Source organism: Gracilinanus agilis, chromosome 2 (genome assembly GCF_016433145.1).
Source record: "Gracilinanus agilis isolate LMUSP501 chromosome 2, AgileGrace, whole genome shotgun sequence".
In the NCBI taxonomy this organism is placed as follows: domain Eukaryota; kingdom Metazoa; phylum Chordata; class Mammalia; order Didelphimorphia; family Didelphidae; genus Gracilinanus; species Gracilinanus agilis.
In genome coordinates this window covers 530271943-530288702 of record NC_058131.1, presented here as the reverse complement: position 1 = coordinate 530288702, position 16760 = coordinate 530271943, and the positions used below count along the sequence as shown (strand labels likewise).

At 35.9% G+C, this 16760-nt stretch overlaps 1 protein-coding gene across 1 annotated transcript in view; it reads right to left on the bottom strand.

Moving 5' to 3' along the window:
* The window catches only part of GPR176 (G protein-coupled receptor 176), a 166397-nt gene extending 149970 nt beyond the window's left edge, over nucleotides 1–16427 (bottom strand). Inside the window, exon 1 of the mRNA XM_044662220.1 lies at nucleotides 16211–16427. Within this exon, the coding sequence (XP_044518155.1) occupies nucleotides 16211–16427 (217 nt within the window). The remainder of the gene's footprint in view (nucleotides 1–16210) is intronic.
* Between the last annotated feature and the right edge of the window lie 333 nt (nucleotides 16428–16760).

Sequence of the window (16760 nt, the reverse complement as noted above, 5' to 3'; positions counted from 1 at the left end):
ATTCCACTAATGTCTTGGCTCAAGAAGAGTCATTCTTACCACAGATACCAGAATGGCCTCACTATCCTTCTTTCATTTAATTTCATTTTATAAATAATATATAGTTTTACTATATCATGTGTGCAGAATACTTCATTGCTATAAGAAATAATGAAGGGGATAGTTTCAGAAAAACCTGGGAAGACTTCTATGAACTGATTCAGAGTTAAGGGAGCAGAACAAGGAGAACAATTTATATATTAACAATATTGTAAAGAAAATGATTTTGACATATAAAATCTATGTTAGATTGCTTATTATCTCAGGGAGTGGAGAAGGATGGGAAAGAGTGAGTAATGGAGGTTGGAAGGGAGGAAGAGAATTGGAACTCAAAAAAAAATTTTTTTAGAAAGGAATGTTAAAAAGAAGAGTTTAAAATACAGGTATCCTTTCCACATTGCAGGGGTTAGGGGCTTGGTGCTCCCTGAGATCTGGAGAATCCACATAAAATTTTTGGCCCTCTTTTTGTGCCAAAGAAGTCTGAATTTTTTATTTTTCTTTTATGGGGTGTTTACAGTACCTTATTATAAAATTTGGTTTAAATATTAGGTCATAGGCTATATATTTTCTAAACTTTTTTCTGTGTCGTCTGCTGGCCTTCATTTTTAGCTTTCATAAAGCTAAAACACACACACACACACATTTTATTTCTTATTCCAACCCACAATATAGTGATACTATAAATGACGAAAGTATGTGGAAGGGATACTTCTACTTAGAAAATCTGATCAACAAAGTGACCAATCACAACTCTAGAAGGCTCATGATGACATATGCTAACCACTTTGGATTCACAGTATAAAGGAAGACTTTTCTCTTTTTTGGACATGACCAGTGTAGAAATGTCTTTTATTTGACTAAACATACTTGTCACAGAGATTTTGTCTTTCTCAATGGAGGAGAGAGGTGGAAAGGAAATATGGGCCTGAAAATAAAATAAAGTTGAATTTGAAAGTGACTTAAATCAATAAATTTGTTGTTCACTTGTTTCAGTTATATCTGACTCTTTCTGACCCCATCCAAATTTTCTTGGTAAAGATACTGGAGTGGTTTGCTATTTCCTTCTCTAGCTCATTTTACAGATGAGGAAATTGAGGCCAACAGGATTAAATGACTTGCTCGGGATCACATAGCTATTAAGTGCTTGATATCATATTTGAACTCAGGTCCACCTACTAGCCCAAATAAGTAATGTGAAGATGGGGTTAACTTTTACCTGTCTACTTTTAGATTTAATTACCACTTTACCCTTAAGGGGTGGGGGGGAGGTCTGCAACCCACATGCTAAAATGAGTGACAACTCAAAAACAGCTGACTGCCCCCTGGGCAGGCCTAAGAAAATTTATAAAGTACAACTGGTCCACGTAAAGTGGAAGGAAGGCACAGGAAGTGATGCAAAGAAGGGTTTTTAAAAGTAGTTGCAATTTCCTGTGAGGAGGAGTTTTTGCAAGAAGTTTTTCAGAGTTGGAGTTGGAGCTCTTTTGGAGGATCTGAAGGTTGGTAGAGGATCTTCTCTTTGGACTACCACATGGGTGAGTGAAAAAGGCTGACTCCTTTCCTGGCTCCAGAAGGGACTAGCTTCCAGAGAGGCCTCCTGTCTTGGAGGAGGCCTTGTGGCTGGAATCCTTGCTTTATTCACCACTGGCTCCTCCGGCCCATGGTCCTCCCATGGAGAGTTAACAAGCCCTGTCTGGTTCAAACTGGGCCAGAGTAATTATCTAGTGTGACAGGATAGATACCCTCTCTACTCTCTCATTTCTCTACTTTTAATCTTTCCCTCTATTTTATAAATAAATACTACTAAAAAGTCATTTGACTTGAGATATATTAATTTCAGCGACTACATTCTCATATATTTAGTCTAACCCTAATTTTTAACCCTTATAATTCATAATAAATCCAAAAAAGAGAGCATGTAAAGTACTCCATAAACTTTAAAGAACTATATAACCAACCAGAGGGAAGAAATAAGCACTCTTAAGTGCATATTATGTGCCAGGCACTATGCTAAGTACTTTAGAAATATTATCTAACTTGATCTTCACAACAACCCTAGAGGGTAGGTGCTATTATTTTCCCATTTACAGCTGGGGAACCTAAGGCATACAGAGACTATATTGGTTATATACAGTAAGTCTTTGTTTTTCATAAATAATACACATGAATTCAGGCATATGCAATTGGTAGTAAAAAATAAAATAAAAGCAGAAAACACATAAAATAAAAAATTTTACTCTAAATCCATGCCATTTTTCCAAGTAGCATAAAGCCTTGTAGCAAATCACCCAATCATGCTCATTCTCATTCTGAGTCATTGTTTTACATCAAACATTAGCTCCCAAATCAGTCCCTATCCAAAGTTCTCCTTTGTAATAAGTGGTGTCCTTGTCAGAGCAGTGCTTCTCTTTGTTTCTTTAATGCTATTTAGTTATCAGTACAAGAACAGAGATACGCATAGCTCTGACAAGCCTAAGAAAAGTCATCTAGTGCCTAGGTATGTTTAAATTAGAAGTATTTATTAAATAAAATATTTATTAAATAAATTAAAAATTATGCTTGATTTTCAACTTATCTAAAGGGTCGTGGAACTCAATAGTTAAGTAAAACAAGATCCTATTCTGGTGATGGCAAACCTATGGCATGCATGTCAGCACTGACACACGTAGCCATTTTTGATGACATGTGGTTGCATGCAGACACATACAGAGAAGTCTGGGGCCGCATGCCGAGGATGAAACATTTGCTGTAGTGTAGTGTAGACACTCTGTACACTCTAGATGACAATTCTACCTATATTAATTTACCTGTTTTGGTTTATTAAATATAGTTATATATTACAATTATACATTTTTATTATTTAAACTATAAATATCGCAAAATTATGGGTTTTTTTTCTTGAAGTGGCATACCATCCGAGTTATGCTCATTTTTTTGGCAAATTTTGACACAGTAAGCTCAAAAGGTTGCCCATCACTGTCCTATTCTATGTTCCTTGTCCATGCATATTCTTTTTGTATATATGTTCTCCAAATTTACATATATCTCCAGGTAGAAAAACACCCTATATCTAAGAATAGCCTTCCCTTTCCTTCTCACTTTTGGAATTACCAAGCCAGACATAGAAAGTCAACTCCATCCTTTAAAAATTTCAAGCCACAGCACAGACAAGTAAAATCAACCATGTAGGGATATGATTTTCAAGTTACAGAAGTAGGTGGAGTGGAGACAGTAGGGATAGAATATTGGACGTGGAGTCAAGGAGACCTGAGTTCAAATCCTGTCTGAGACACTGAATAATATGGTATGATGCTGGGCAAGTCATTTATCCTCTCTAGAGCTCAGGTGCCTCATCTATAAAATGAAAGAATTCAATTTGATGACCTCTAAGGTCTATTCCAGCTAAATCTATGATCCTATGACTAAGAAATATGGGGAAGAGGATGTTTGAAAATAAGGATCTTCATAAATTAATCAATTTCTTATTGGTCTGCCACATAGTAAAGTATTGATAACCCTGTTTCCTTAGAAAATGAGGAAAAGGTGACTCATTTAAGACTGTTTCATTCTTCTCTAAGTACATGCAGATGGACAATGAGCAAGACCCATAAGTGAACTGAGAAAGAGAATTGGCTGGATTGCCTTGGGGAAACATGGCATTTTCAATTGTTTCAATCTGATAGCTGATATAAGAGCCCAATCTTAATATATATATATGTATATATATACATATATATATTCTTTTTTCCTCTAATTAATCGACAAACATTTATTAAGTACCTACTATGTGTCAATAAGTATGGGAGATACAAATAATTTATTGATTAGTATTGAGTTCCTGCCAGGCTATGTGCTATGACCAGTAGGTCATAGTCTCTTATCTTGTGGAGTAAGTACAGTCAGGTGAGGAGAAGAGAAAAGAGACATGTAGGTAGGTTATGTTATGGACTTAAAAATAGAAGGACCTGATCTCAAATCCTTCCTCACATACTTACCAGCAAGTAAGACATATAAGCTGGGCAAATCACTTAACCCCTCCCAGTCTTTCAATATATATATATTTTTTTTTCCAACAGTAATATATGATTGAGAATAATAAAACACCAAAATCGGTGAAGAATCAAAACTATGTGTGCCCAAAGGGTGGTGGAGACACACAATAGGCTTAAGCAAGAGGGAACATATTCCTTACTATGATTTTCATGCAAGAAGTGGTAATAAAAATAATAGATATGAAGAGTTAGGTGGCACAGTGGATAGTGCACCAGGCCTGGACTCAGGGAAACTCATCTTTATGAGTTCAAATCCACCCTTAAAGGGTAGCTAGGTGACTCAGTGAATTGAGAGTCAGGCTAGAGATGAGAAGTCCTGGGTTCATATCTGATCTCGGACTTTCTTTGCTCTGAGAGCCTGGGCAAGTCACTGAACCCCCATTGCCTAGCCCTTACTTTCTGCCTTGGAACCAACACTTAGTATTAATTCTATGATGAAAGTCAGGGGTTTTTAAAAACATATTTATCCTCAGACACTTACTAGCCACGTCACCCTGGACAAGTCATTTAATCCTATTTACTTCAGTTTCTCATCTATAAAACAAGCTGGGGAAAGAAATAGCAAAGCAAAGTATCTTTGCCCAAAAAAAACTCCAAATGAGGTCAGGAAGGGTCAGACACAACTGAAGAACAACATACAATGATTTACAAAGTGTTTTACATAGAAACATCCATTTTTATCCTCACACCAATCCTGGGAATAAGGGGCTTTTATTATCCTCACTTTAAGAAGGGGAAACCAAAGCAGAGAGAGGTTAAATGACTTGTGCAGGATCACACAGCTAGTAAGTCCCTGAGATCAGATTTTACCTGCAATCTTTCTAACTCCAGATCCAATACTCTAGCCACTGCACCATCTAACTAGTAATCTTCTATAAAAGATATCACCTAAGAAATGCACATCTGTAGCCTGGTCTTGTAGCAAGAGCAAAGAAGATAACAGATGGGCAGCCTAAGGGCTAGACTGGGACTTGTAGGATGCTAGAAGAACTAGGGAGAAAAAGATATTCAGATTGTTGGCTAGATCCTCCATGGTAGGTTTTTGGAAGTATGTGAACAAGAAGCACTCAGGATGAGAGAGGATGACTAGGGTACTGTGTCATTTAAGTAAACGACAGATCTCAGTATATCATTCATCCCCTTATTAATGGCTACCAGAGAAGTAACTGTAGGGCTTTGTTCCAGGTTAATTTAAAGAGCACTAACTTCCACTGATGATCTTACTCCCCTGGCCAGTTCTAATTACCTCAGCAGTGGCAGGAATCATGTTTCCTCCCTAAATGGCTTCTTTTTCAGCAAAATAGAAACCTTTGCATCCTTTTCTCTAGGGTAGAGGTTCTCAAAGTGTGATCTACAGACCCTTAAAGATCCATGAGACCCTTTCAGGAGGTCAATGAAGCCCAAACCATTTTCATAATAATAATACTAACACATTATTGGCTTAAGAAAATATGTCTCTCTTTTCCAAATACATATCTATGAGGGTGGATTTTCTTCATATACTTCAACCAAAACAACATATCTCAAGAAGTTTTCTATTAAGCCAGATATTAAAGAGATTTGCAATGATATGTAAAATAATGCTATTCTTGCTAATTATTTTGCTTTAAAGAATAGTTTTTCATAAAAAATGTTTTGTTAGCATGTAATGGACTTTTGTTATTATTTTAAGTAAATTAGAACATTTTTAAATTATCAGTTTTAATTTTCAATACAGTAAATATTAATAGATATAACTCAGATAACAAAAGTTCTTTTGCAATCCTCTGTAATTTCTAAAATTGTTAAAGGGTCCTGAGACCAAATAATTTGAGAGCTGCAGCTCTAAGCTAGACCCCCAAGTAGAAGGAATTTCCCTTCATTTTTCTTATTTTATATTTGCCCTTGTCAAAATTTTGCTAGTTACAGTTCTGATGACAACAGAAGGTATCTCAGCATACTTGGCTTTCCCTCTCTCACAAAGTCACCATTACATAAATTTAGTTTGAGCAAACCTCAACTAAAGTAAGTTTTTTTTTGAAAACTAAGGAAAAGATGCTTCCAAGAAAAGAAGAGTCTATTGACACTGACAGAATGATAGTTCTAAATCAAATATCTTTGCAGTCTGCAGTCACACACACAAAAATAAAGTTATAAACCTCCGAGAACCAAAGTTATAGGCAGCCGAAATTTATAGGTTACTGTGAAGAAGCATCTACCATATGTCAAAATATAGAACAAAAAAAGCCACATTTGTCTACCTACCACTAAAAAAAAGAAACAAACTAAATTAACTATTTAATTGTATTTTTGGCATCATGTAGTTATGGTTCTAATCTAATGGCCAAAGCAAAAATCCCTACTTCTTTTTTGGATCCTTTTTTTAAAAACTAAAAATAAATGTTAACCTCTCTACACTTCTCTCTGGATCTTTTTCTGATTTCAACAACAAAATATGGAGAATCATTTCTAATTCCTTCCTTGTCTCAAAGAGACATTATGAGGATAAATGGGGTGGTATTTACAAAATGCTTTTTGTACAAGAAACAAACCTTCTAGATCAATAGACAAATACTTTATGGTAGCAAATTAGCACAGGCTTACTCTAATACCTCCATCTCTCTCAATCTCTGTAGCATCTGACATTATTGACCAATTTCTTCCTGCATATTCTCTCCCTGCTCTAGCTTCTTGCAACTTTTTTCTCTTATAATTATCTTCCTACCTTCTGACCATCCCTTCCCAGTGTCCTTTGCAGTTTCATCATCTATATCACATCCCCTAAATATGGAAATAACCCAAAATAACCAAAATAAACCCCCAAACTATGGGAATAAGCCAAAACAAGTGTTTATTAGGCACTTACTATGTACCAGGCCCTTTCCTGGGAATAAGAAGAAAGGAAAAATCAGTCCCCTGTCCTCAAAGAGTTCACCTTCTCAAGTCAAGTCAACATTCATCATACACTTGCTCTGTACCAAACATTAATGCTAAGCCCTAAAAATATAAAACAAGGCAAATATAATCCCTGCTCTCACAGTCTCACAAGAGAAACAACATACAAACAATCAAGTGCAAACATGTCATCAAATAAACTGGAGATAGTCAACCGAAGGAAGGTATTAGATTAAGAGGAATCAGGAAAGATTTCTTAAAGAAGATGTAAATTTAGCAGGGACTTTAAGGACAACAGGGAAGCCAAGAGATGAAGATGAGGAGGAAGAGAATTCTAGGCATGAGGATCAGCCAGTGAAAATGCCTTAAATCAGAATATCTTGGTGAGGAACAGCAAAGAGGCCAATATCACCAGACTGCAGAATGGGGAAAGAATTGAGACAATAGGGCAACCCCAGAAAGAAAGCTATTGCATAATCCAAGCACGAGATTTTAGAACCATATCTTGGGATGGCAGCAGTATTGCATTCTAATGATAAGAAATTAATAAATGCTTGTCTATTAACTGATTGACTAATCTTCCTGTTTCTGTTCTCTCTCTTCACACCAATCCATACTCCACTGCTCAAGTGATTTTTCCAATGTACATGTCACTCCCCTATTTAATAAATTCCAATGGCTCCTTCTTGTCTCTCTTTTTTTAAACCCTTACCTTCTTTCTTAGAATCAGGACTAAGTATCAGTTCCAAGGTAGAAGATGGATAAGAACTAGATAACTGGGGTTAAATGACTTGCCTAGGATCACACAGCTAAAAAGTATCTTAAGACAGATTTGAACCCAGGACTTACCATTTCTAGATCTGGCCCTCTATTCACTACCTGCCTCATTCTCTATTGCCTCTCAAATCAGATATGAACCCCACCATTTGACTTTTAAAGACCATCCTAATCTGATGTCAACTACTTTTACAAATTTGTTATATATCACTTTCCTTCTTACACTCTAAAGTTTAGCCAGACTGTGTTTTTGCTATTCTTCACATGTTTCTCAACTTCATGATTTTGCCCTGGCTGCTGCCCATTCCTGGAATTCACTATCTCTTTATTCCCACATTATGACATTCCTTATTTCCTTCAACACTCTGCTCAGATTTTATCTTCTAAATCAGAGTTTCTTAACCCTTTTTGTCATAGACTACTTCCACAATCTGATGAAATCCCTTCTTAAAGGGATAATGTGCATTACCTACCTTCATAATTGAGGGAGATGCCAAATTTCAGTTAGAAGTTAGTGAAAATAAATTTTCACTTTTCCCTATCCACATTCATAGACCCACTTAAATCTATCTAGAAATTCCTTGTTAAGAAATGTTCTAAATAAATCTTTTCCTGATTCTCAGCTGCTAATGTTCCTTTTTCCAAAATTGATGAGTTTTATTTTGTATATATTTACATATACTTATTTATGCCTATGCTCTTCCTCTCACTCCTATGCTGCTTTAGGTTGGGAATTATTTCATCTTTGTATTCAAATCTCTAGCTACTACAGTGCCTGGCTCTTAATAAATGCTAGTTGATTAATTGTTTGATTAGGAACTATGACTAAATCAATCAAAGCCAAAGAGAAAAATCAGGCCATGAAACTAGTAAGAATTTTTATCAATAAATTATGGTATTTCCTCTCTACTCAAAATTCGCTTCAGAATGACCTTAACTGAACTATGTCTATGACATTCATAAATTTGGAAAAGGCAAGGGCATTTTTACAGACTGGTAAACATTTCTGTACTTTGTAGATTTTAAACTCGTTGAGATTGTTTATCTTGGATTACACAATTCTTCTCAGGAATAACTTTAAGTTGATGGATTCATAACAAATCTATACCACTTAATAGCATTTCCAATAGTTAGAATTTATTAAGTCATTACCAGGGCACATCACAGACTTGTAAAAGGATCATGTTTACTACCCTAAGGATTAAAAACCTAAAATCTACATATGAAACATTTTTCAAATTGCATCTCCAACACTGAGTCTTTGTAGTTACCAAAGATAAATTATTCTTCTCCCCCTTGCCCATTTTTCCTTTTAGAAAATGACTTCCTGATTTTTATTTTTTTTCTATATTTCAAATTGATGCCTTTTAAAATATCATAGTCACAGCTCAATATTTTACATACCCCATTGAATTTTCCTTTGTAACAAAGGAAAAAGTTATTCATTACCATTCATAAAAGTAACCAAGTCCACCAACAAGTGTTTAATTGCAAGCCAGTAGCCCTATATGCATTACATCCTCTAGCCTCCAGAACAGAGTGTGCATAGCAATTAACCTTTAATTTGGCTGCCTATTTAGTGTTGTTTTCATTTACATTATAGTAGCCATTGTGTGTGTGTTCTGCTGATCTATCTCCTGGTTATGATTTTTTAAAATTATCTTTCACTTAAATAATTCTTTCCATGCTTCTCTAAATTCCTCATATCCATTATTTCTTACAGTGCCATCAAAAACCATTACATTTATGAACCATGATTTGTTTTGCCATCCCCAAATCAATAGTTTCCAGCATTGGTTTTATTTTGCTACCATAAAGAGTGGTTCTATGAATACTTTGGAATATTATAGGATCTTTTCCTCTGTCACTGACCTCCTTAGGGTCTATGTCCAGTAATATAATCAATTACTGGGTCAAAGGCTGTGAAGGTTAATGACTTTTCTAGCACAGTTTCAACTGTTTTCCAGAATGGTGGAGCCAACTTGCAATTTCTCCAACTGTGTATTGATATGACTATCTCTCCACAGCATTGCTAACATTGCCGATTTCCATCACTAATTATCTTTGCCAATTTGTTTGGATTATATTTTTAAAGCACATTAGAGATTGAGAGAGTACTAGAAAGATATATTTTCATATTATGCCTTGTTAGACATGGGATGGTTGTCCTGTGTCTGAAAGAAAATTAATTCATCTCTGAGAGATAAACATTAAAAATGTTACCTAAGCAGTCAATTTCCATGAAGAACTAGAATGAGGAAGGATTTTTCTTAAACCTTTACTTTCTGTTTTAGAATCAAATACTTTGTATCAGGTCCAAGGCAGAAAAGTCAAAAGGGCTAGGCAATTGAAGTTAAGTGACTTGCCCAGGATCAAACAAATAAGAGGTATCAGAGGCCAAATTTGAGTCCAGGACTTCCCAACTCCAGACCTAGCTCTCTATCCACTGAGCCACTTATCTGCCCTGAGAGAGGAATGATTTAAAACCTCTTGAAGGATAAGCATTTGAAGATTCTTCAAATTGTTCAATTTCTTCAGAGTACTACTACTACTATGACTAAGAATAATAATTAATAACAATGATAATTTGTTGTTCAGTCACTTTCCTATCCGACTCTTTGGGACACCATTTTGGAGTTTTCTTGGCAAAGATATTGGAGTGGTTTGCCATTTCCTTCCATAGCTCATTTCACAGATGAAGTAAGGCAGATGAAATGATGCAAATAAAGCTAAGTGACTTGCCCAGGTTCACACAGATAGGAAGTGTATAAGGTTAGATTTTAATTCAGATATTCTTCACTCTAAGCCCTATGCTCCTTTCCACTGTACCACCTAGTTGACAGTCTTATATCCCATATGGAGATTGAATTGATTTTTTTCATGCTTAATAAATAATTATTTAAATTTGATTACACAGTCATTTAGTTTCAAAGTCATCATGAAACCAACTTCTGTCTAGGAGCTCAGCTACCCAGGTTAATCCCTACTGGTTAGAGGCAGTTAGTGGTATAACAAACAGCACAGGGCCTGTTGTCAGGAAGACAGTTCAAATCTAGCTTCAGACACTTATTGGTATGAGACTCTGGACAAGTCACTTAACCTCTGTGTTTCCTCAGTTTTCTCAACTACGAAATGAGGATAATAATGGTACCTACTTCCCAAGGTTGTGGGAAGGTTCAAATGAGATAATAATTATAAAGTACTTAGCACAGTGCCTAGCACATAGTATGTACTATATAAATGTTAGCTATTATTATCACTATTATCCTACAGTATAACAGAGTCATAGACATGAGAACTGGAAATTACTTTAGGAATTATCTAGTCTTACCCCCTCATTTTATAGATTGGTAAATGAATTTCATAGAACTAGTTTTAACTCATGACTTTTTTAGCCTCACAAAAACTTCTGGCATACTTGAAAACTGAAGTATGATCATTAATATTGACTTTATTATTGTTATCTTGTGTGATTAATAAGTTCTAAGTTTTGTACAATAACACTGTTTACAAAATATTTATCTGAGCTCAATACTTTCTCTAGATATATGGTCATAGATATTGATGTAGAAGGGATTTTAGATTTCCTTGTTTTACAAATGAAAAGAAACTGAGGCCCAGAGAACTTAATTAACTTGCCCAGGTTGTAAGGTAGCAAAGCCAGAATATGAATCCAGTTCTGAAAATTCAACCATATTTCCTCATATTTCACCATGCTGACTCACTTCAGCATCATTCAATTCATTTCCATAAAAACTTCTTGACACATGTAGAACTCAGGTATTATTAGGTATCTGGCATTTTGCAAAGAAGCCATGTCTATTGTATTTGAACAAGCAGTGCATTTGTCTTTTGCAAAAGTATGTAATGGTGTCACACCAGTGATTATTTTTCTCTGATAGAAACAAATAGTGTGATATAAACTGGTACAAAAGGGGTTTTTCCATGTCATTAAGTAGAACAGTACCCAAGATCTGTGAGTAGCCTTTCTCCTTCTTACCTTATTCATTTTTCAAATTAGCAAACCAAACATATGAAGCCACCAATTTTTTTAATTTCAACCTCCACACAAACAAGCAAAATCTACAATTTACAACAATAATTTTCAAGGAAAGACTTCCATAGAGAAAGGTGGAAAAGAAAGAGTTCAAAATTAAGGAATGACGTAAATCAATCAATTTCTAATCAGTCTTCTACAGTGTAGCATATAGATAATCCTACTGCTTTAGAAAATAGGGGAAAGGAGGCTTGTTCATATCAGACTTCCAATTCATTTTAACTCTAAATAGTTTTGGAAGTCTGTGGAAGATAAATGATGGTTGGGTAGGAACAGAATTCCCAGGTCACAGTGCCAGTTGAGGACACAGGTCCTCAGAGTCCCAGCTTGTTGTTCCACAAATCTATGCCCAAAATATTAAGAGAAAATGAAAAAGAAATCCTGAGGTTAGTAAGCCCAACATAATCTTGATATTGTTTGATTCTTGCAAAATAAAAATGATGTATATCATAGATTTATTTTAAATTAAGATTAATTTAATTACATTTTAACTGGAGACCGCTACAATATATCTAGAATATCTGAACATTCCCAAAGTGTCACAATGTAAGGAACAGGAATCACTAATCTGAACAGGCTAAAAATAGGCATGATTTGAGTAAAACTGGGAAAAGAGAAGCTGCTATAATTCTCTTGTGCATTTTCTACTGTTGTGTTGAATTATGTTCTCCATGGTTGGAAAATAGCAGTGATTCTAGGTTTGTTCTATTATTGGGCATGATAGTATTTTTCAATAACGATAGCAGAAGACTAGGATAAGAAGTAATTAATTTTCCCTTATTGGCCTCAATGGGATAGACTCTGAAGTAGACAGGACAAATAGTTGGTTTCATTAAAAGGAAAGAGTAAAAAAAATTCCTTGAAATATTCTTGGGAAAGAGAAAAGCATATAAATATTTTGTACCATTCATGCTGTATCAGATTCTAATTCCACCAAAAATTGTTCCTCTGAAAACAAAAGTTAGCCAAATTATTTTCTAGCTATACTTAAAAGCCATTTCCCTCTCCTTCTGAAGTTAATCTTGAATTATCCTTATTATGAACTGCATTGTTCATTATTAATGTACTGGAAATAAGATCCACCAGATCCTTTTCAATCTTCCTAGGTGAAACACCCAGAATTTGTATGACAGGAATAAAAAGGAATTCTCTAGATTAAAAGTCAACAGAATTCAACAGTGACAAATGAGCAAGAAGAACAGTTTTAAGGACAGACTTGATGACTAAGGTGGCTAGAGATACAGATCTAAATTACAAAAAGATGAGATAGCCTGAGGTAAGGGTAGCATGGGGTGTGAAAAAGGTAGATTTTGAGGTCCTCTTTTATCCAGAGGGTTAATGAGGAAGAAGACTATGTAATAGCTGTAAATATAAGTGAACAACCAGCAGGTGTCAGCAGCTGAGCCTGAGCAGAAGGCAATAATACTAAGGATAGACCAGTAGAGAAAGCAGACACTTTGCAACAGTGGGGGAAAATGTAGCTTTTGGCTTGATAACATCACTGGACAAGAGGATGAAATTAGCATCAGTTCTTCAAGGGGGGGGGGGGGGGGGAAGTAGCAATAGGGAAAACTATGAGAGGTCCCACTATTCATTTTCCCTAACCACTTGTTCCCAATGCAAGTCTTCTCTCACATGTCATTTTACCCATAGATGTTCCCTGTGTGTGCCCTCTCTTAATGTTCCTTAGCCATGCATGTTTTCCTCTGTGTATTCATTCCCTTTCCCACCAGTAGTGGGATAACCTTGGAATTTATTTTAGCTTTTGCTTTGAACCAATGTATGCTCTGAATGGTCTAGTAAAAGAAACATGAGTGAGAGCTCATCTGTGGATTTACATAAATCTAATTCAAAGATTCCTTGGGACTTGGGATAGCTTTTGAGAGACCTGAAAGTGAGAGAAACCTGGATTACACTAAAAGAGTGACTGAAAGTCAAGCTACCAGTTTCATTCCCAATTATATGAATAGCATCACAGGGCACTTATAACTTTAGTTCTTCATTTCAAATTGGCAATGTCAAATTTCGAGATCAACATAAAGATGGATTCCTTTCGAATGAATTAATATTGAATAAGAAATAAGAAATACTCCACAACTCAAAAGAACTATGGTGCAACACTATTATTCAGTTTTGGATCCCTTTCAGGGTTACTCAGTTAACTTTGTAGAAGAACTTACTGGATTCCTATATAAATTTATAGAGTGTTGTTTTGCAGGTTTATAACAATTCCATCCTATATATCAGGATCCACATGTCTAAAATTATTGTTTATATTAAATCAGGCCAAAAAATAAAAGAAATAAGTAAACTCAATAAACTTGGCATCTCCTTTCTGTAGATGCAGACAATAGGCAGAGTCTTACAAGAGGAACAATGAAAGCAATGGGTTTAACCCTTAGGGAAAGATGTGGCATTGGTTAGTATAGGTAGAGCAAATGCCACTTCTTAGGAAATGCTGAATATTTAAATCAAAAAGAAATTTAACTGGTGAGAAAGTTTAACTTCATCTTTGACCAAATCTATTTTTTAAAATCTTGAACAAGTCAAGAACCTGAACTTTGATTTTAAGTGTCATGAGGAAACAATTTCATTACCTTACAAAATGACTAGGGCTGCTTCTTGTCTCTACAGCCTCTCCAAAATCTGTCTGCAGTGGCTTGTACTCTGTTTTAAGAGGTTTTATTTCTGTCTCCATGACAAGTTTATGGGACATCATGGCACTGATAGTTCTAGAAGTAGTGCAAGGCATATTTAGGACTCTGAATTTATTTTAAAAAGCTACAAGTAACCAACAGTTGATTGAAAATACACATAAAAATAAACTATTTCATAATGTGAACAATTTTATCAAACTGATTTATCAGACTATCACAATGCTAATGTTTTGGAGAAAAAAGAAATGGGGTATTTTATTGGGGAAACCAAATATTAAGCTTGGACACATACTCTTGTTCCGGAATACCCAACTTCCACACTAAATCCACTTTATAAAAAAACCCAGTTATCAAATAATTGCTTAGATTTAAGTCCCCAAACAATAACTTAGATACACTATCTTTATATATTTCACACAAATATGAAAACATTCCCTGCATTTTTAACACTCTACCCTAAGAAAATTAGACTAGAATTAGAAAAAGATGCCTATAATCAAAACTTTTTGTTCTAAAACTGAGACAGAAACTATAAGACAATGGAATAGGAATGTCAAATAGTTAAAATTGGAAGGGAATTCCAAATATTCTTAATATTTGAGATTATAATTAATTTTATTTTGATTAATCCTAATACCATTAAAATGCAGGTTTATTAAATATCTACATACCAGCAAAAAACTTGCTACTTTAAAACTTCAGGATATATGTGTCCCGCCGGTTTCTACAACCTATCACACACATAAATCTCTTATCTTTATGTCCTTATAAATGCTAGATTGCAGTATCTTCATTTAAAGAGACAGTCACATATTTACTAGGATGAAGTGCATTTCAAACTAACATCAAAGAAATAAACACTTTATCATTTAATAATTTCAAATAGTTACCAGGAGTTTTTGGAAATAACATATTACTCAAGTAACCAACTTTTAATAGCAGCTTATTAGAATTATCAAAACTAATTTATCATTTTCTGCACTAGGCATACTAATGGGGGGGGGGGGAGAGAGTGCTGCAGGATTATATGCTTCCCCTTATTTTACACTTCAGGCAAAAAAAAAATTAGTGATCTAATTCACAAGTGACTGGTTTATTTATTTGTTTTTGTAGCATTTTAAGAATAATATACCAAGGTGGCATTTGAATCTAAGTTCATAGGATTATTTATCAGCAGGTAGAGTTACGAATATCAAGTGAGCAAGAAAACACGTATAAGTATGTCTCTTTACTAGTATTTGACGTATAGTTAAGGGATGTGAGGCGAATGTGCAGGCACACTTTCAAACACTGGGAACTTTCAATTCTGTTATCATGAATAAATTCATAAAGTTGACTTCAGGTATTTGTAAACAACAGCACACGCAAGAAAGCTCAACAGTCTGGCCCCATTCTTAGAATTATCCAACGAACCTAAATATAAAGTACCTCTGAACACCATAGTAATGTCAGTCTTGAGAGACACTTGTAACATTGAATTAACCTAGGGCGCCTATAGAAAGGAGCTCAGATCTCCACCGCTATGGGGTTGGGGGGCAGGAACCTGTTTCTTCTGCAACTTGACTGCAGTTAAGCTCCAGTGATTCATAAAACATCATCTTCCTTCAACTAGTTTCACTTTGCCAGGAATCGGAAAATGCTGTGTGGAAAACAGAGCCATTGACTCTGCCACCAAAGACTGGTCTTACCATCAAGTCGGCGACCTCCGGGAAACCCACATTAGAAGAGAGTCTACAACCTCAACTATGCGCACTTACCTAGTAAAGAGCCAATGAAGATGACAATTTGCACGGTTGTGGTGAAATGCCGATACGTCTGAGCCTCACTATCCTCTCCGCTTTCCAAGGTGCTGACCCCGAGGGAGCTTTGATTGGTCCAGACGCCCTCAGCACTGGACCCATTATGTGGCCCTAAAGCTCGGGGGAAGCCTTGGCCACTGACGTCCGGGGGGATCCAGCTTTCATTGTGCCCCATGGTGAGACTGTTTTTTCTCCTTCCTCTTTCTTCCTTCCCGACCCCCACGCCCCAGTCTCTCAACTCCAAGCTTCTGCTTCACACTCAGCTAAAGACGGTCTGGGTGCCTGGAGCCTGGGCTTAGAGGAACTAATGAATGAGTGAATGAATGAATGAACGAATGACAACTTGTCTGACGGGGAGGGCCTTGGCGGCGGAATCCCTGTGCCCTGTAGAGGTGACTGGGCCCCTCACGTCTGCATATTGCTCAGGAGGGGAGAAACGAGGTTACTACCCACCCATCTCGGGGCCCTCTTGAGTCCCACACACATGACGGTGAGGACAGTCAGAAGC